Source organism: Tiliqua scincoides, chromosome 7, assembly GCF_035046505.1.
Source record: "Tiliqua scincoides isolate rTilSci1 chromosome 7, rTilSci1.hap2, whole genome shotgun sequence".
Lineage (NCBI taxonomy): Eukaryota > Metazoa > Chordata > Lepidosauria > Squamata > Scincidae > Tiliqua > Tiliqua scincoides.
In genome coordinates, this window is record NC_089827.1 from 62,250,704 (window position 1) to 62,272,683 (window position 21,980).

General features: G+C 42.5%; 1 protein-coding gene across 5 annotated transcripts in view; it reads right to left on the reverse strand.

Moving 5' to 3' along the window:
* ANO4 (anoctamin 4) overlaps positions 1 to 21,980 on the reverse strand; it is a 121,327-nt gene that overhangs the window by 92,070 nt on the left and 7,277 nt on the right. For 3 of the 5 annotated variants that reach the window (XM_066633245.1, XM_066633246.1, XM_066633242.1), the window contains exons 2-3: positions 10,113 to 10,249; positions 5,667 to 5,825 (exon numbers count right to left, since the gene is read on the reverse strand). In XM_066633245.1, the coding sequence (XP_066489342.1) occupies positions 5,667 to 5,825; positions 10,113 to 10,249 (296 nt within the window). Of the gene's footprint in view, positions 1 to 5,666; positions 5,826 to 10,112; positions 10,250 to 21,335; positions 21,447 to 21,980 lie in introns of all 5 variants that reach the window. The other 2 variants (XM_066633247.1, XM_066633243.1) reach the window with 2 other exon arrangements.

Consider the following 21,980-nt stretch of genomic DNA (forward strand, 5'->3'; position numbering starts at 1 on the left):
ATCTTTCCAGGCAAGATCTGAATGGAGACTGCAGAAGACTCTGAAACAGATACTACTGGAGACTAGTGTGTGGCTGCTATGCCCAAGAGCTGCTGGACAATCAAGGTGATGCTGTGGTGGCCAGAGAAGCTGCTGGTGGGAGAGGGAAGGAAGGAGGGCCTTTGCAGGTTAAATAGGCAAGCCACCCAGCAGTGATTTCTGCAAAATTAGGGCTATTTTGAGTGAAGAGGGAAACTAATTAGCTTAAAGTGGGCATAAGTTATCTAGGCCAAGTTTGGAAAAGGAATTTGGCACAACAATCTTTCCAATAAATTTTCATTTGAGCCTCTGAGGGACCCATTAGAAATTGGATCCCGACCCACAGTTTGAGAAACATTGTTCTACAGAATTCATGCTGGGTCAAAGTTATAACAAGGAAAATGTCTGGATGGTTTGCTGGTGTACTCTGACACCACTGCACCCCCTGTTCAACAATTTCCTTTGATCACTCAGCAAGCAAACTTTGCAGCTCTTGGCATAGGTGCCAAAAACACTCCAACGACAGTCAAAGTCTGTTTACAAGCAGAGATAATGTCTTCTAAATCTGCAAATGTTATTCTCAAACTGATGCAGTAGAGCCAAAGGCATTAATGCCAAAGGAATTTTCCCCACTGAACCACTTTGAAGACTGGGCAGCTTTTCTAAGTATCAGACTCTGTTAATATGTGATGTGATGTGATGGATCATGGAAATGCATTGCAATTAAGGTCAAACTACATGTTATGTTGAGCAAGTCCTTAACACTGATGGACTTGTTTCTTTTAACCTAAATAGCTGGGGGGTGTTGCTCCTCTTATGGCAGTGCTACCAAAACGGTCACTAACAGTGCACTGCACACTCCATCGGCAGCCATTTTATGACAGCAGAACTCTGTTCCACTGTTGCAAATGGCTGCTTATGACAGCCCAATCCCAGATAGGACTGAGTTTCTATCTGCTGAAAGCCCCACTGAAATCAGTGGGATTCAGATGCTTACCAAGATGCTTAATCTCTTAGATTTCAATGGAATTCAAAGAGCTCATGGAGTAATGTATGTAGAAATGCTATTTAGGGACAGTGCAAATTTCCACATGGACCTGTGGAAAGGATCCTAGAGGTCTGTCATGTCATATTTATGGATTCATCTCTGGAAAAGTTAATGAATGATCAGATCCTAATCTAGGAACTCACACAATCTCTATTTGAAAGCCAGTCAGTGAATGCATAAGGTTACAGTTCAAAAAGGCTTTATATGCACTTAACTCTCTGGATGGTTCCCAATTTCTCTATATCATTCATCATATTGATTTTTTTCCCCTAAGGCTACACTATGCAAATCACCTTTTTATTTACAAATCAAAACATTATGAAAAAGAATGTAGGGAAAACACTTCCTTTTCCAATAATTCTGAGTACCTCTAAGCCTGAGCAGGCTTTCCCATTAACTATTCCTAGACAGTTGCCTGGGGCAGCGCTGTGTCTGTGGTAAAGTATTGCTATGCCTGCATTCCCTTGCAGCATGCTCCAAAGATTACAGCAGTATTGACTTAGGAAGGAGCCCACACTGGCCCAACACAACTGCTCTCAGCGTGAGGGCAATTGTTTGACCACAGCTTTAGCTGTGGGATGAGGGCTCCCTCCACTGCTTGCTGTTTCACATCTGTGATGCAGTAGCGGCAGAAAAGGAAAGGTCAGCCTTGCTTTGTGCAAGGCCTTTTATAGGCCTTGACCTATTGCAAGACCTTCATTCATTCATATAAGTTCCACCTCTAGTATATTAATTTATGTAAACCTATGTAAATTTATTCAAATTTTAAATGTAAATTAATTCTTTCACAGTGTCAGAGAGATGATGTGGCCCTCCTGCAGAAAACTTTGGACACCCCTGGTCTAGCCTGAAAAAAACCCAGAAGGAATGTAGCCCCCTCAAAACACAAGAAGGAGGTCCCTGCCTCCCTCCCTCCCAGCTGGAGTGTATTGAGCCCGAAATGAAGCCACGTGGCTGTGTTTACTCGTGAGTAGGCGGGCTTGCCTTAGTCTGTCAGAAAGGGTAGGCTGAGAGGACTCCAAGGATGTCAGAATGGTCCTGATCCAATAAATGCAGTCCCCAAAAACACCCGAGAAGGAGGTCCCTGCCTCCCAGCTGCCCTATTGAGCTTTATGGAAAGCAAAGCAGCCTCACGGTTGCGTTTACTCACGAGTAGGCAGACGAGCCTTGGCTGGTGGTCGGGCCAGGCAAAGGGGAATGTGATGGTCCTGATCCAATGGAGCTGCTCCAGAAGGCAGCTCCAGAAGGCAGCCTCCCCTCCCCCTAAAAAGGACCAAAAAGAGGCTTCAACTGGTACGGGCAGAGGTGTCAAACTCATGTCATACAGAGGGCCGAAAAGCATTCATGATGCCTGCTTAGGGCCTGAGATAATGTCATTACACAGGAAGTGATGTCATTAAACAAGTCAAACCCCAAAATACTCTGTTTTCATGTAGGAACTCATTAGCTGCTAATGACAGGAGAGAAAATACACAAATCTTGATCATATTTCAAGATATGGGAGAGCCCAATTATCATGTGGGCCAGCCTTTCAGCAGTGTCACCTCAGCACTGTTCAGCAGCTGAGAGCCTGAGGGCCAGACAAAAAGCTTCTGTGGGCAGCATCTGGCCCCCAGGCCTTATGTTTGACAACCCTGGGTAAGGGGAAGTTTTCTATTTTGCATCTTTGAAAAGCCAGGTGGGTCTTTGTATTGATATGCCTTAAATAGAAGAACTTTAAACTGGGCACTGGGACGGCTGAAAATCTCACTGATTCTTTTTAGGGGGGTTGTTATTGCAGGCAGACTACAGAGTAAGCTCCATTGACCACTGTGGGACTTACTTCTGAGTAGACATGCATAGGAGTGGGCTCACAGGCTGCAATCCTACCCACACTTTCCTGAGAGTAAGCCCCATTGACCACAATAGGACTTACTTCAGAGTAAATTCACTTGGTGGAACAGAACTGACTCCCCCTTATTTAATTATTTCTTTTATTTTAATTTAATTATTTATAATTATTTATTTTAATTTGCTTGATGATGTCACATCTGGCCATGACATCACTTCCAATGGGTCCTGGACAGATTGTCATTCTAAAAAGTGGGTCCCAGTGCTAAAAGTTTGAGAACTGCTGAAATAAGGTGTTAGTAAGTTGACACGGGATGTGTGTGAGACTCTACAAGTGTTCAAAATCACTAAAATCAGAGTTTGGAGGAATAAGACCATCATGTTATATATCAATCAATGCGTAATTTCATGCAGAATGCAATGAAACAAACCACATTGAAATCTGTGTTCTAACAAAAGGTGCAGCAAAAAAACCAATGGGGGCGGGGCGATGGTACATCACCGTGCCCACCACCTGGGGCGTTGCCCAGCCCACTGCATGGGGTGACGCGCAGGCCTCCTGCACCAGGTGACGCGAATCCTAGTGATGCCACTGGGAGGACGGCAGATCAGGCTCTGGAAGGGGTGTTCCTGCCAGAGGGGTGTTGGCAGCGCAGGCCAAATCCTGATCCCTTTCCAGGCCTGATTGGTCATCACAGATCAACTTGGGACTTGCACTAGCCATGGAGCTGGCACAGGTCCATGTTGATCCAAAACAGCTCCTGGGGCTTATCCCAGGTCTAATGTCCCCTTACTCTGAGGAGACAAGCAGCCAAAACTCCCCTGCAAGTTACAGCAGAAGCTGCGCTGCCACCACTGTATCACTACATGGGGAGTTAGGATTGGGCCATAACTATAGTAAAAAAAAAATGAGAGAGATAACTTCGTATTCCCTAGTCTATAATATATACTGTACTTCAAAACCAGAAAAAGAAAATCTGTTGTTCAGTAAATAAACAGAGACAGTGTAGAACATTTGACAAGGATCAGTGGCAGCCAATAAGGCAGTCTACTATGCAAAATTGTCACTAACCACTGCATGGCAGTCGAGGGGGGATTCAAATCCTTACCTTCAGGTGCAAGGAGGTGAAAGGTGTTGCAGTCAGCACTGCGAAAGTGCTGGGTTGTTGAGTGGTCAGATGGCCTGTTGCAAGCTGCTGACATCAGCAGGGTGACTGTTTACTCAGCAACCATGCAGTTGTACATTGCTGGGGGCAGCACCTTCGGCTGCCTACCCCACCTCCCAGTGCATGAAGATAAGGGCAAGCCCTACCACCTTGATCACTGCATCAGCAACTGCCAACTGCTTAATGGACACTGTGAACACATTAGAGAGTCATCTTGCATTTGACTCTGCACATGTCACACCCTAGAAAGAAACACTCCAAACTTTATTGCTTCATCTGCTAACACCTTTCAGTTGGCATTTATATGTCTATTTGAAAGTGTAAATATAGAAAGGAATTTGATTGTGTGGAGGTTCATGGAAGAGATTTAAAATGCATTTTCCATTATGTTAAACAAGACACTTGACCCTTTTATCTCTTAATCCAACTACTAGATAAGGGTTACTCAGTATTTGTGTAACAGCACTCCCTTGAACAGTACAACATAATCTTCCATGAACTCTACTATTTACCACGTAGGGATTAGCAAGGGAAGACCTTGTAACCCAGCCACAAGTGTATCCCTGCTTGCACTTATTTGACTGTTGTTGTTTTTTTATTCCTGTAGGCCACTTTAAAGTTTGATCCCATACACTTCTGCATCAGTAATGGTCTGGATGAAAACATTTGTTCTTTGTGTTTATACAAAGTAGTACAAAAAGAACCTCTGAAGAAAGGATAGTCCTTGTGCAATGACATGAGTGCTGGTCTACACATTATCTTATCTCCATGGCAAGCCGCTTCTGCATGGTGACTCTGCTCACTTGGAGCTCTTTTCAGACAATAGATATGTGTGCAATCAACAAAGAGGAAGGGACTGGGATCCTGCAGTAGTGCTGAGGCATAGATTGCACAGGGATCCTGCAAAAATGCATGGCACAAATCATCATGGAAGAGTATACATGCATACAGCTTGTATATGCCTCATCTTCTGTCCTGAAGACTCACACCTCCTGGATGACAGGGATAGGACCACAGAACTCACTCCAGGTTCTGATTTTCCACCCATCTGTGGTCTAAAAAGGGCTACTCTGTAGTGTCTAGCACAGCTCATTTCAAAGAACCACCCAAGCATGTAGAGACTTTCTGCAGGTGTGGAAATTTGCAAAGTGATGTGGGAGAGCCCTATAACAAGCTACACTGGATGTTACTTCATAGGAGAGTCATCAAATGGAAGTGGTTTGCCATAGGAGTATGCAACAGGTAGCCCATCTCTAAAAAACAGCATAGAGCCTTAGAATGAAGTTTACCAATACCACTGAAAGAGAAAATATGCTTGCAGTTAAGCAGAAAATTAAATGGCAATACAGGCAGATATACTAATTGAAATGTTTAAAGCTAACGTCTAAGCTGGTTAATATTATTACAAAGCAATTGTAGGTGCCCTAGAGTAAAATCCTGGAGTAAATGCCTCTCTCTCTCTCTCTCTCTCTCTCTCTCTCTCTCTCTTACACACACCCACACTTAATTGTATGTCATTAATAGCAAAAAAGGAAATGGCCTAGTTTGCAAAGACTGTAAGCAGATTTGAATGTTGACAATGTTCATCAGGGAAACCCTCTTACCTCTTTCTCCATTTGAAGCCCTTCTGCTCTGATATTTCGTTCAAACACTTCTCTTTTTTCAGTGTGTGGGTTGGATTTTCTATACACCAAGAGGTAGTCAATACGGCATTTTCCATCTCTAAAATACAGTCCACTGGATTTATTTTTTTCTGGTACACCCTGTGAAGAAAAAGTGAAAACGTGGAGAAGGAGGAGCCAACAGTGGACGAACAGACATGTCTCCAGGGGCTCCTGGGAGACAGTTTGTTTTCCCCCAAATACTGCAGGTCTGAAGAGGACCTGAAGATCTTTATTGGGAGAGACAAGATCTTCATCAGTGCAGGTATCTGGGAAACTGAAAGCCTGACCAGGGGAGGGGGCTTTCTTCTCAGAGAAATCCAACCGTTTGTGACAGTATTGGGGGAGGTGCAGTGATCTGCAATCAAGCTGCTGGCTCCTTGCTGAGATGCCATATGGAGGAGAAAAAAGCATGAAGTGTAAAGTTTAAGTTGGAAATTTAAGATAAGTAAGTGTTAATATTGTCCCTGGATTTGATTGACTGATTTGGCTAAAAGTCCTGGATATATTGGAGGCGTTAACGGGAGACTTTTAAGGAAGCTGAAAGTGCTCTTTTTTTCTGTCGTGGAATAAATTGGTGGTGGATTATAATTACAACTATAACTTGGGTGTGAACTAAAATCCAGAATTATTCTTGGACATAATTGGATATAAACATAATTCTCATTAGATTTGAAAGAGCTTTGTTTTTTCTGCACCAGAGACGGTGAGACTGTTTTCTTTCGTTTTGTTTTTCTCTCCGTTAACCGCACTGGACTGTTATCTGTAAGAGGTATGTAAGGAATGTGGATGGCAGAGTAGTAATGACATGGTGGAAGTAAGGAGAATAATACATTGTGGACATCTAGTGGACTAGAGAGAAATGGATTCTGTTCCAGAAATGTGGATACAGAAAATCTTGGTTAATACGGAGAGATTGCTTGTTATGGAGCAACAACAGCTGAGTTGGTTCTCGTAGATTCAAGCCAGTCTGGAGACTCTTTCCCAACAGACAGATGTGCGTAAGGAACAATTGGAAGATGTGAAGAAACAAGCAGAAGATAAACAAGGGAGTGAAAAAGCGGACAAGGAGGAAAATCAACAGGATGATCAACAGGACGAAGAAGAGGCGCTGATGGAGATCAAGAAAGATATGATGGACAGAGTAACAGGAGTGCACAAATCACAATATTTGTTGGAACAAGAAGGAGAAAATATATCCCAGTTAACTGGAAGAATGAACACACCCTATATAAGAAAGTGTGGATCTATCAGATTCCGTTATAGAGATAAATTATTAAAGACATTACAGGAGAAAAAATGGAAAGTAAGAAAGAAAAAGAACCTGAAGGGTAATCTGCGGGTTAAAGAAAATTGGAGGATTTATTCAGCTAATAATAATGGCCCAAATTTATTTGAAGAAAAAAAAAGAATATGTATGAAATTGATAAATTTGAATTAGAATGTATTTTTTAAAAAGCTAGAAATGTAAACGTGTGGAAGAATTGTTTTATATGTGGTTATTATGTCAAAACAAAAAAGTGTAATTAGATTGGAGTTGAAATAGCTGAGGTGATAATTTTGGTGATCAGATTATTTTGTTTTAATATTAATGAGCAATTGAAGTTAGTTTATGCTTGGTAGAAAGTGAATATTTAGAAAATATAGTATAGGGCATTAGGGAAAATTTATTGTATATTATATAAGTAAATGAATAAATCAATAAGAGGTAGATGAGTAAGTAGATTAGGAGATATAGTATGATTAATTAGTAATGGTATATGGCAGGGGTGCCCAAACCCCAGTCCTGGGGCCACTTGCAGCCCTCGAGGCCTCTCAATGTGGCCCTCAGGGAGCCCCCAGTCTCCAATGAGCCTCTGGCCCTCCGGAGCCTTGCTGGAGCCCGCACAGGTCCGATGCAACTGCTTTCAGCTTGAGGGCGACTGTTTTATCTCTTGAGTGAGCTGTGGGATGAGGACTCCCTCCACTGCTTGCTGTTTCACATCTGTGATGCAGTAGCAGCAGCGCAGGAAAGGCCAGCCTTGCTTTGTGCAAGGCCTTTTATAGGCCTTGAGCTATTGCAAGACCTTCATTCATTCATATAAGTTCATCTTTAATATATTCATTTATGTAAATTTATTCAAATTTGAAATGTAAATTAATTCTTTTTTTCCCCCAGCCCCTGACACAGTGTCAGAGAGATGATGTGGCCCTCCTGCCAAAAACTTTGGACACCCCTGGTATATGGTATTTAGCACTCCTAAACAAATGTTATATGTTTGTATGTCTGTGTGTGTTAATTAAAATAAATAAATAAATAAAAAGAAAAAGTGAAAACATTTGTGATACTCTCTATATTGCCTATTGTTTTAACAACATTCACAGCCAAGGGAATTCAGATAAAAGGTCTGAATATTCTATTACAAATCTATTATGTTATGCTGTTCACTTAGCATTATGTGTGTAGATGATGAGAAGAAAAACTTGCCAGCTGAGGAATACAAGAAGGCAAACTGTATTTTCCCAACACTGATCAACCTGCCTTGAGAAGTTTTCCAAGACAGAGCAATCTATTTCAAATTTTTAGCTTGTCAACAGCCGTGCAGACAGCAGATTAATGGTATTTGGGGGTGAAAGTGTATTCATTCATACCTTGAAACAAACCTTGGGCCCCAGAAATTCATAGAAAAGGTACTTTTGGTGCAGGAAGTAGCAATTCTTCTTTCACAGAAAAAGGAATTCTCCCAAACTCAGATTTACTGGCATTATAATATCACACTTACAGCCAAATCCTTACTAAAGGACATGCTGGCTGTGGCAAAAATATAATATAGTGCTTTGCAGCAGTGCAGGGAGCTGGTGTGCTACCAGGAAGGCCAAAGCCTTTCCACACACACCAGAAGAGAGGCCTGCCAGGGCAGGTAGGGACAGAATGGGGAAGGGGAGGACAGGGAGGGGATTGAACAAGGTGGAATGTGGAGAAGATGGGAAGGGAGTCGGCAGAACAGGCCTGGGAGGGGGAGGGATTGACAGCGGTGGTGCATGCTGAATCTCAGACCAGTTCCTGGACCTTATCTGCCTGCATGGGTCAGTGTAGACTTGTGTCAGCAATATTGCTGGTGCAGGTTTGAGTTGCTCTGTTACAGTTGCAGGGGCTTATCCCAGGGCAAGAAGATAAATGTCCCTTTACCCTGAGGAGATCTCCAACAGCTGAAAATCCCCCATGGGATGCAGTGTAGCCTGTGCCGATGCTGCTACATTGCTGCACAGGCATTTAAGTTGGATCGGGCTGCCCATTTTTGAACATATAGTCCCATCCTCACTTGTCCAGCCATACTTGCAGGGTATAAGCAAGTCATCTGAGAGCTGGTCTTCTCCCAATCATGTATTACAAAGTGTGTATGGGGGGGGGGGGAGAGAGAGAATGGAATGGGAGAGAAGGAGAGTGAAAATTTTGGGGACCATGAGTGCACTTGCCCTAAGTTAGCCACCCCATCCAACTATCCAACTGGATATACACCGCTTTCTTAGGAATGATGGCTATGGAAACAACAGCATCAAAGAACCTTACCACCCCAGGTGAGCATGGGAAAGCAGATAGTATGGGAAGAGTGATCACTGAAAGCAATCAACTAAGAGAAAAAGCCAAAATTTAGCCCAGATCTTTGGAAAAGTAGAGAAAATATTGCAAAAGAAAAACCAGATTCATGGAGATTGATAATATTTAGTTAATAAAATGGGTGGATTTGATGTAAGCTGGGACTCTTACAAATGTCTGTGTAGTGTTTATCAGAAATACAATGTAATATAATAATAATTGTACTAATTTTATACTTCCTTGCCTTCATTCACCTGATGTATTCATTATAGAAACTATTCATTTTTATCAGCAGTTTCCTCCTCATAAGCAGAGAACAACACTGAAAAATATACAGTATATCTCTATGGGGCTTCCCGCAGAATTACACAAAAAGTTACTAGCAGAAGAAATTCATGTCAACATTTTTGATCCTAGAAATCTAAAGTCATATGTGAAAACATGACTTTGCTTTGAAAGAGACTAAAACAGTCATAATACTCTTGGAATGAGGAGGCAAGACTAGATGTCACATGGTCATTTTCTAGAAGATGAAGAATAAATCATATTAGTCATTCCATTCTCTGTACATGTTGGACATGAGAGTGCCTATCTTATTTCTTTCAGTCAACCATAATTTGTTACAAATGTCTATGGATGTCTTCTCTACTTTCTGCAGGTTAATGAAAGAATTAAGAAGGAACTTTGAATTTATAATGTATTGATGTTACAATCGTGTCTGAAAAAAATCATTTTTAAGAATCTGCAGGGAAAACCAGAGATGACTCAAATTCCATTAACAGAGACCCACAAATGAATAGTGTATATCTTACCTCTTGCACTGCCTCCAATCTGCTAGTGTCATCTGAGGTACTAGTCAAGTTACCATGGTGGAGCAAAGAATCATCATCTTTGGAAGGGCTTGTTATGCCTTCTAATTCATCAAAGAAAATGTTGACATCCTTGGCTACTAAAAAGCAATCAAAAAAAGGTAAACATTGATGCTGTCAGCAGTTTTGCCCTTCTTAGAATTATCTTAAAATCTTAGAATTAAAATGATTTCATCAAATAAGTATGCTTAGAATGTTTCACAATATATAACAATCATTTCAAAACTGGATTTGTCTGTACATGTGTATTTGTATTGGCAACCTTCAGTCTCGAAAGACTATGGTATCACGCTCTGAAAGGTGGTTCTGGCACAGCGTCTAGTGTGGCTGAAAAGGCCAATCCGGGAGTGACAATCCCTTCCACACCGGGAGCAAGTGCAGTCTGTCCCTGGTCTGTCTCCCTGGCTATGGGCCTTCCTTCTTTGCCTCTTTGCCTCAGACTGTTGGCAAAGTGTCTCTTCAAACTGGGAAAGGCCATGCTGCGGACCGCTCAGAGGCCAGGGTTTCCCACTTGTTGAGGTCCATCCCTAAGGCCTTCAGATCCCTCTTGCAGATGTCCTTGTATCGCAGCTGTGGTCTACCTGTAGGGCGCTTTCCTTGCACGAGTTCTCGATACTCTGCATATAACAGGCCTACAAGGAATCCATAGGCGTAGCAGCTTGTTCCTATGCATAGAAAAGGGTAGGAGGCTGGTTCATACATAAACCCAGCAGCCTCAAGGATGAAGTGATTCACTCAGTGGTGTAGCTACAGGGGGGTGACACAGCAAGTACTGCAGGCACTGCAATGTGCCATGTAAACAGCACCTCGAACTCACCATCAGAGCCATTCCAGGAAGTGATGGATTGGGCTATTATTGTATTACAATAAATAACATGTTGTATTAATGTTTTTCTTTTAAAAACAAAGTTGTCCAGTTTGTACTGCTGGGCTGTATCACAAACCAAGTACTATTCCCTCCAGAAATTCTTTTCTTTTCTGGTTCGGTTGTTAAATAAGATTCTATACACAGACTGGAAATCACCTTGCTGTCTTCCCCCCTCCCCTGCAATGACTTGCCTCGGTTCTCAAACTCCCTAAGAGTTTGGGAACCACTGCCTTAACATATATAACATTGATACTCAGACTACTGATTTTTGTCATTCTGAGAGCTTCCTGGCTCCCTGATAAGTAGGATCATTCATGGTCACAAAAGATGTGCCTCCCTTACCAAACCAGCCCTGTCAGTGTCTGGACTAAAATTCCCAAGACCCCTTGGCACACGGACTGACAGTCCCCATCCTCCAAACCTCTTAATTTTTCTACTTTTTCTCATTGACATAGCCAGTGTGAAATTTTGGCCTAATCCTGCTTTTTTCCTTGATACTGCTTTTAGTTCTTCACCACCTGCAGTTTCTTTGGGTTCCTGTTTTTCAGTCCACTGTGTACTTTGTCTCGCTTCTTTTAGCAACCCTGTTTTTGGTCAGTCTTCCTAGCACTCCTGCCCCCTCCCTACATACACCATACAAGCTCTCCTGACCTTAAGAACCATGAGGTTTCTTCAGAGCCCCCATAATATCCTGTCTTTTCCTAGTGACATCACTAGAGTCTACGTCACCAGGTGAAGGAGGCCAGCACATCACCCCCTGATGTACCTCCTCCCAGGCAGTAGGTGAGACAACACCCCGGGTAGTGGACATAGTGATGCACCATTGACTCACCCCCACTAGTTTTTTGGATATAACCTTTGATACAATAGAGGTGTATTATCACGGGTTGTTTCATTGCATTCTGCATGAAATTATGCATCAAATTATATATAACATGATGGTATTATTTGAAAATACTAAGGTTTTAAAAATTTTGGTCAGTAGTGGTGACCGGTTTGGAGGTGACTAGGGCAGGAGGTCTGGTCGGGCAGGAGGTCTGGTCTAGAGGGTAGAGCCTCCAATTGCCTGAAGATAACATCCACAAGGTCGCCAGTTCGAGGCCACCAGCACCGTGCGACCTTGAAGCAGCTGACAAGCTGAGCTGAGTTATTCCATCTGCTCTGAGCGTGGGAGGATGGAGGCCAGAATGTTGCGACCAGATCAGAAAGAAACATCTGAATGTTGTGGTTCTTGTAAGATAGAACCTTCTTTCAATTGTAAAAATCCCTACGGGGTTTAAATAGCCTGCCTATGTAAACCGCCTTGAATAAAGTCTTGAATAAAGACCGAGAAAGGCGGTATATAAATACCTGTATTATTATTATTATTATTAGTGGTGTCACCCCCTCCATGCACGTCACCCTGTGTGGCCCGTACCCTCCGCATCCCCCTAGCCATGCCACAGCCTCCTCTGCCCTTCTCCTTCACCTACACTTTCAAGAGATTCAGCATTTCTGTTGTAAACCGCCTTGAATCCCTTCGGGGAGAAAGGTGGGGTAAACATAAAGTTGTTATTATTATTATCTACTATCACTCACTCCGCCCCTTTGTCTCCAAGATCCTTATTCCTTAGCTACTCTTAGTTCCTGTCCCTAATTCTCAGCCTGCCACACAAAGCCACCTTTGCCCAAGGGTTGTGCATTCAAATCACAGCTAAACTAACTTTTCTTTTCCTCGGTCTTTGTTTCTTCTGTACCTAAAGTGATATTTACCCACATACCAGCTCAGCGTATTAGAGCTGAAGATTTCAGTGCCACAATCACAATATAACATAGCTTAAAGGGTACTAGGGTATTTGCGTCCTGGATGATTGCATCCGGCTCAAAGGTGTCCCTGGACATTCTCATCTGGTTGTGTTTTTTTGCACCCTGGTTATTATTGTTCCATTATAACCAGGCAACAAACCCCATGTTATATATCAGGGGTGTCCAAAGTTTTTGGCAGGAGGGCCACATCGTCTCTCTGACACTGTGTCGGGGGCCGGGGAAAAAAAGAATTAATTTACATTTCAAATTTGAATAAATTTACATATGCTTACATAAATGAATAAATTAAAGATGAACTTATATGAATGCATGAAGGTCTTGCAATAGCTCAAGGCCTATAAAAGGCCTTGCACAAAGCAAGGCTGGCTGCCTTTGCTGCCGCTACTGCATCACAGATGTGAAACAACAAGCAGTGGAGGCAGCCCTCATCCCACAGCTCACGCGAGAGGTCAAACAGTTGTCCTCACACTGAGAGCAGTTGCATCAGGCCAGTGTGGACTCCAACAAATCACCGGAGGGCCAGAGGCTCATTGGAGACTGGGAGCTCCCTGAGGGCCCCATTGAGAGGCCTTGAGGGCTGCAAGTGGCCCCAGGGCCGGGGTTTGGGGACCCCTGTTATATATCCTAAGCCTCTTATTCCAGCCCTAACCCTACCTTTGTGTTTTAAAAATAAAAAGTACATCTAATATAAATATACATATATCCTGACACAAATGTTCAGGATGAAAAAAGGCCACAAATTTCCAGGGATGCCAATGATTGAGATGCATATGGCCAAGACACAGCTGTCCAAGATGCAATGGTCCTGTCACTAGACTAAAGAACACACTAATTAATGGCCTAGATCTCATCAAGAGATGATCTACACAAAATAATTTCATGTCATTAATGTACCAGTTACATTATAGTATTACAATGGTGCTCAGCAACAGAGAGAAACATGTAGTCAGTAGTCACAAATCCACAGGTGAATCATTCATGACACATCAGCCTACTGTACTTTTGTAGTCACTCCAGGTACAATTGTAACATTATGACATTGTCCTTGCCTTTGCCCATACATTTGTATAAATTTGAGAGTGTGAAATTTGAGAATATGACACAGTGCACTAACCTCATGACCTAATGGGCTGGTCTCACTGTTGCCTGACACATTGTTTTATACATATGTACATGCTGCTGGGTGTATGCTGGGTGAGTGTTTTGCAGGTCAGTCTAATGACATTTTGAAATGAGCTGATAGCTGGAATGGCTCAGGTCCCACAGGCCTTAGGAAGAATGCCAGGTTTTGGCTCACCAGAGCAACTCATCCCCCTGTGTCCTCCAGCTGGCTGGTTTGGAGAAGACTAGCTTTCTCTTGCATTTTGGAAAATTCCATGAATACTGTACACGAACTTTGCCAAATTAGCAGTTTAAAACCTGTAAACAAGCAACATCCTGGGAGCATCCTGACTTTAGAGTAAAGAAAGTCAGTAGTGGCACCAAGGAGCTGCCCTTCAACCTCAACTTCCCTCACCAACCTCATTGTAAATTTTAATCAATAGTTGCATGATAATTGCGACACCAGCCTCCTAAGCTAAGGCCAGGTCCTGAGCTATACCAGCCTCCTCAAAGAACCCTCTGCCAACCCTTGCCAGGGTGCAGAACAATAGAGGCACCCATCTAAAGCCCATGAAAGACCATCAAGACACAAAGGAAAAGCCATTGGTGAGCTCACCCCCCAATAGCCATTATGCTTTCCTACCAGAATTTTAGCATAAAAAGTAAGGTCCTAGACCCTTGTGTCAGTGTTATTCCAGCTTTTGCCCATGCTAGCTGCTGCTGCTGCTGTTGTTCACAAGTTACTCTGAGACCCCCCTCTCTGATGTTGCATTAAGCACCCCCATTTCCTTCAGTACCCAAAAACTGCTGTGCCAGCTGGACAAATGTTCCCTTACCCTGAGGAGACTTCCAAAATTCCCCTGTGGGATACAGCACATCCCACACTGACACAGCTGCATTGCTGTGCAGGAATTCAGTTAGGATTGGGCCGCGCCCCTCTCTCTCTCTCTCTCTCTCTCTCTCTCTCTCTCACCTTTATGTGCCTAGTTGTGTGAGCAATCCTCTGATACATTATACTGCCTTACCCCTCTCAATTAATGTGTTTTTATTATCCCCACAATAAAAGCCATCCACTGTTGCACCTTTAGCTGTGCCTGCCCTATTCATACCATTCAACTGAGCAGTGCCACGACCCACTGCATTTTGTCCCTGCATATGTAGTAGATTTCCCAAATGAACATGTTACATGCATCTCAAAACCACATCCAGTAACATCCATGAAGTCTTACTGTTGCGGCATCTCATCAGATCTTTTTCCAATTATTATTACTGATTTTTTTTCCTTTAAAATTGCTTATTCTACTACTACCAGAAATTCCTTTGTGTTACAGGTTACACAGACTGACATCATATTTGATTTCAGAGCTGAAGGGCTGTAAGTCTGTGAAATTCCTATAAGCACTTGGAATAAGCAACGGTTCTGTTTTATTATCATGTTATTAGATTTTATTCCAGTTTGCCTCAGCAAAATACTTCTATCTGCTGGCTCAAGTAAATCCACATTCTGCACAGAGATGCATGCACACATACACAGTACAGAGAAAAACAAAAACTTATGCACAAACTCCCATTCCCCAGCTCTGTGGAGATTTGGTCAAGTCTCTTTCCTCAGATTTCCACTGCAAATCCATTCACAATGTCAGGCAAGTATTTTGTGCCAGATGCCCAAACATCCACTAGAAGAGGCATACAGAGAATGAGTGAAAGACTTTGTTGCTGGTCACCAGTGATTAGCACCATGCAAAGACTTTTCATCTTGTAAAGAAATTTGCATCATATTCTAGATTCCTCCCACACTTTCCCTCTGAGAATGTGTTATAAAATTGGAGTGCAGTACAAGAGATTGTAGCACAAAATGGATATCAGTTTGCAACCTGCCATGTGGTTTCAACAAAAAGCCTAGCTACGTATAATGAGCTCATCTTCTAGTTCTTGAAGATTCTGTCTCTGCTGCCCTGGTTGCGATAACAAAGGCCAACACATATTTTGCTTTCTTAAACGTCACACCAATTCCTGGGTATATTTGGGGTGCCAATTCCAAAAATGTAATCCATTTTGCCCTATCACGTCTAGTTTTGGAGACACGGCATAGCCTCTTTAGTGAATGGTTCAAGCAGCTTCCTCGTGAGGAAGCCTACACCATGGCTTCCTCATGAGGAAGCTGCTTGAACCATTCACTAATGAGGCTATACTATATCTCCAAAACTAGACGTGATAGGGCAAAACAGATGCCATTTTTGGAATTGGCACCCCAAATTCATATCAAACCACCATAAAATTTGGGAAAAACTTTTCTGACCCTCAGTTTTGTAGGCCTGTGTAATGTGTAAACCAGTGGTTCTCAAACCTTTTAGCCTAGGACCCACATTGTAGAATGACAATCTGTGTGGGACCCACTGGAAGTGATGTCATGGCTGGGAGTGACATCATCAAGCAGGAAAATTGTAAACAATCCTAGGCTGCAACCCTATCCACACTTACCCAGGAGTAAGTTCCATTGACCATCATTGTTAAAAGCATATACATTGTAGCCTGTTAAAAGTACAGATCTCCCCAAATGCAGTCACATACCATGTTGGCATCAAGTCTAATATACTAAAAATGAAATATTGAAATGAATAGGGACCCACCTGAAATTGGCTTGCGACCCACCTAGTGGGTCCCAACCCAAGGTTTTAGAAACAGTGGACTGTAAACTGTTTTCTGTCAATGTAAAAAACAGCAGTTCTGCCCAAATTCATTACATGGCAATAGGATGAGAAGTATTTTCAGAAGATTTGGATATTTAAAGAAATGAATTATTTTTTAAAGGAGAACATCACTGTAAAGCGATGTCCTTTCTTTTTTAATTGAATCACCTTCATGTTTGGGGCTTTAAAAACCTTCTTTTATAGGCAGAGCTGAGCTACTAGCTGTAACTAGTTCACCCATTCCCCTGCACTGAGTCCATAACCCTCAAATGCTAAATTCTGCTGACACTAAGAGTTCCTGGCCACAGATACTTGAAAAATAAAGGGAAACATCTTAAAGATTGTAAATACTATATTATAAGTAATTCAGTAGGTATAAGAGAAAATACAGGGAAATATTCAAACGAAACCACCTGACTGGATTTTAAGTGCCACTAGTGCCCTCAATTTTGTTTTGAGAGGTAAAATTAACTTGAATAGTCCGTTGCAAGACAGCAGCCCCATCAGGTAAGCAAGATGGAGTCTAGAAGGAAGGGAACTGGTGGCTGAAGTTCTGTTCACAGTCCCTTTACCAGAGGGCAGAAAGTGAGCTACACAAGTGTTCTGAAAGAGACTCTTGTACTGAATGACCACCATATTTGCAGTTATTGCTCTGTGGTGGTTTAAGTGGTGAATGAGTGGAGTGGGGCAGAGTTCTATGGGCAAGGCCAGAGATAGTCATTGGGTCTTTGGTAAAAGGACCCATTTTGCAAGGTTGGAACAGGGAGAGGAAGAGGAAAGGGCCAGGACCCTTGCTTCCCATTCCTTGTGCAGTGCTAGTACAGGCTGGATGATGGGATGGGGTGGGCAATAGAGTCCCCTGTAAACCCCATGGGCATTTCAGGAGTTTTCTGTATATCCAGATATCCATCTCCTGATCACACGGTAACACCGAGGCCATTCGTACCAGTGTCTGAAGCTCTCCTCTGTAGCCCATTATTCAGATCACTGAGCTGCAAGGTGAGTGAAGGATGGGGTCTAATGCCTTTGCTCAGCCTTTGGATATGGGGAAGTAGCTGCTTGAATGAAGCAGCACTCTGGGGGACTTGGCAGCTGGAATTAGTTGGTGGAGTAATGACAGGAAAATAGTGGGAGAGCCCTGAGAGTTAGTTAACAGAGAAAAAGATTAGAAATCAGTAAGTTAAAGATGGTGTTTGTTTTGAACATTTTGAATAAGTTCATTTCTGGGTTTGGATTTCTAACATTTCACAATTTTTTCCTACAAACATGAAAATCACCCTATCCATGTACAAAACTTATACTCACTGTAATCTGTGGGCATGGTTTGTGATGGCTACGTGGTCTACACAATTGTACTTTTAATAGGTTTCTGTAAACTGTGCTTTCCTGAGAATATCAATGATTCGGGTAAATGCAGAATATTGCGAACCCCTTTTTATTATAACAGACAGATACACCATTACATTAGCTGGAGTTCACGAGGGCATAGCTCTAATAGGAAGTGTTTGGAATAGCTTGTGGCATCATTTGTATGATATAGCATTTCCTGTCCGCATTCTATGGAGGAGGACAGCAGAAGGTTAGCAGACTAAGATGCAAAACAAGATGTGCTTTTGATAAAGTCAAATGCACTGGATTGACAGTGTTTCCATTGTTCAGCATCTACAGACTGATGTTGTGGCTACAATAATCAGATAAAAGGTTCCAGTAGAAAAGGAAATCCATGTTTTAAAAAAGAGAATGAAAAAGTGAATGAATGCATGAACTGTAGAATCAGGAAGAACCTGGTTGTGATCAATTTGCACCAGTTACACTGAGCCTCAATTACTGTAATGTGCTTTAGGGCCCTATCCTGAACAATGCGCACTGACTCACTTTTGTCCCCTTCCCCCGAGTAAGGTAAGCAGCTCTGCAATGGGGCTACTCAACTCTGCGCTGGCTATTTAGCCAGAGCAAAGGAGGCCCAACACGGGGCTTTAGATCCGGTGGAGATGAGCTCTGTTGGGCCCGCCTCCCTCCTGCCCCACTCCCTCTTCCACCATGCCTTCTCCCTGCCCACCCCCATCTCAGAATGCCTCCCTTCCCTTCTCTCCACTGCCCAGCACTCACATGGAGCTCTGGGCAGCATTGCAGGGGCAACTGACAGGTGCTGGCCCAGCGCAGGCTCGCACCTAGGCTGCTCTGGTGTTGGACTGGCACTAACTGCTGCAAGCGTGATTTACAGCATGTTTGCAACAATGCATGCGGTAGTGAGCCAGCACATGTTCTTCAGGATTGAGCCCTAACTCTTTCTTGAAAACTAGAGTAAAATAATCATGACTTTCTGAATTGTTTTTTAAGACTCCATTTAGTATGGACATAGCTGGTAGAGCTTGTAAATTCATAGAGGTGTTTGTTTACAGCCTACATCTTACTGAACACAATGGGCTTACTTCTGAACACAATAATGTCTTTTTCAAAGACCTCTATAGATAATATTGCCAATGTCATGCTTCAATAGCCAGTAGGCCAGTTTGCAAAATTGTTTATTTTTTTTTCTTTACTTAGAAATGAGTGAGCTCCAACAAACCTGATCACCTCCTTGCCTGTGGCCAGGGGAAAGAACTGTCTAGCAAGGAAAAAAAAATTCCTGTCACTGTTGCTGGATGAAAGTTGCAAAACCTAGAACCTGATTTTGGGGGGGGGGGGAGAGGAGAGAGAAAGAATTGTGTTCTGCAAAAATTTGAGCTGTAAATGCCACCTGTTCCATAAGTCCTTCTCCTTAACTCTAAGTGGGAATAGACATGCTGCTCTTGCTCAGTGGAAAAGAAATTGCACACATCATATGCTCGCAGGCATTTTTAGGTTACAATCCTAACCACACTTTCCTGAGAGTAAGCCCCATTGAACAAAATAGGACTTACTTCTGAGTAGACCTGATTAGGATTGTGCCCTTAGTCTATTTCATAAATCACAAGTTACTGGGAGTATGCTTTGGAGACAATTGGTGCTGGTGTGTGTTTGTTCTTTTGTGTGTTTGTGCATATTGAGAGGTGCTGGGGGGCAGTTTGAAAAGTGTGTGGGTAGGATTTGGGGATCATTTGAAGCTTGGACAGAAAACCAAGAGGATATCTGTGGTCCCTTCTAAATGTGTTTTTCATATTTGGTTGACCATCTAAATATAAACGAGTTTCTTGGAAACAGAGAGATTGCTTTGTTTGAAAATTACCTGCTACGAAATTGGGGGAAAAAACAAACCTGTAAGCAAGATAATGTTTTACTCTGAATGATATTTGAGGTGTATACCTTGCTAAGCAACCCAATCCTATCCTCTCTCCACCCTCACCAATGCAGCTGAGCCAAAATCAAGTGCACTGTATTGAGTGGGGGGGGGGGATCGAGTTCTGTTCCCGTGGATGCCAAAATCCATGGATGATGAAGTTCACGGATTTGGGCACCCAAAATCCTCCAAACACAACCAGAGCCAAGGCCTCTGGAAGGCCAAAAATTGCAACTTCCTGTTTTTGACCAAAGGCTTCGTGAAATCCGCTGGTAACGTGGGCTGCCTGTATTTTCCCTGTAAGCCCCCGTAATGGGTTTCCTTGGACCTGCGCTACCTCTGTGGCTGGTGCTAGTCCAAGAAGAAGAAGAAAAGGGCAGGAAGGCTGCTAAAAGAAGGAATCGGATCCAGCGCACATCATTGTCACTGGATTCATCCCCTTGGGCAGCTTCCCTGCCTCTGTTCCTCCCTGCTCAGTTTTGTCCCCTTCCCATCCACTCTCTGCCTCCACTACTGCCTTACCTGCTTCAACGGGCATGGCAGGAACTGGTGATGGCTGCATAGTGTTGCCTACTGTTGCACCACCCAAATGACCACCAGCTGAGTGCGCCACACACTGTGAGTGGCCATTTTTGCAACTACGAAAATTTTTTCCGCTGTCATAACATGCTCCAGCTGGCAGCCCAATCCTGGATAGGACTGGGCTAACATAAATGCAAATTTTGGGTGCAGGGGATTGCATTTAAAAGGCACACATTTTTGTGCCAATGACCTGCAGAAATCTCAGCCTTTACCCGCTCTTGATCACCAAGTCATTCCTCCAAATTCATTATCAGATCTTTTCTCTCTCTCTCTTTTTAATATAATGAATTGGCATCATGTCACCTTTGAAATTCATCATAGTCACTTTGTTAGCAGTTTTGAAAGAACAGTTTTGAAAGAATAAGAACCACAAGCAAAGTAACTTTTACTTTTGTGACTTTTTCTGACTTTACCCCAAGATACTGCATACATTAGTATTTATAGTCTCTCTCCAATCCAAAATCAAATCTTAACACAGAAAAAAAGCTATAACAATTGCATCTTACAAGTTCACTGAAACTCTCAAAATTTTCCCATTGTACGAAGACAATTGATACCTACTCATTAGTCAGGACATTACTCTTTCTACTTCATCTGCATTATCTGCACTGTCTATGTGAGGAAAGCATCAGCCAATTAAAATTTTCTCCGAAAGATCTTCATACTTAAAACTTTTATTACTTTATTATTTGAATACCTGTTCTATTGAACAGTACAACAATATTTATCGCTTATCTGAATCAACGTTGTATGATTTTTGCTTTTGTTTTCATTTTTCATCTCAGGTTTTGATTCCTGGTAAAATATCTCTGTTAATATTTCTACAGTATTAAAAATTTTAGACCCGCACAACAACTTACTTTCTTGTATTGCAATAAGAATTTCTGAAAAGTCCACATCTCTCTTCTGAACGTCAAGCCTTATTGGTATTTGTGATTCCAGCTGGCGAACTTGACAATGCTCTCTTCCGTCTAAAGAAATTGAAGAGATTGGCGGAGTTTGCAACCGTTTAATAGCGACTCCAACAAAGAGGGGTGAGAAAGAAGCAATGGCTGCAATTGCCTAGAACTTTTTTTCCCTATGCAAACGCAGGGAAACTCAGGCCAAGAGCATATTCTTCAAACTGAAAACAACCCATAATGCTTCTCTCTCTTTTTTTCCCTTATGAAATAGCAGAATCTTCAGCTATCTATACAAGTTCTGGTCGCCACATCTCAAAAAAGACATAGTGGAAATGGAAAAGGTGCAAAAGAGAGCGACTAAGATGACTAAGAGGCTGGGGCATCTTCCTTATGAGGAAAGGCTATGGCGTTTGGGCCTCTTCAGCCTAGAAAAGAGATGCTTGAGGGGGGACATGATTGAAACATGCAAAATTATGCATGGGAAAGATAAAGTGGATAGAGAGATGCTCTTTACACTCTCACATAACACCAGAACCAGGGGACATCCACTTAAATTGAATGTTGAGAGAGTTAGGACAGACAAAAGAAAATATTTCTTTACTC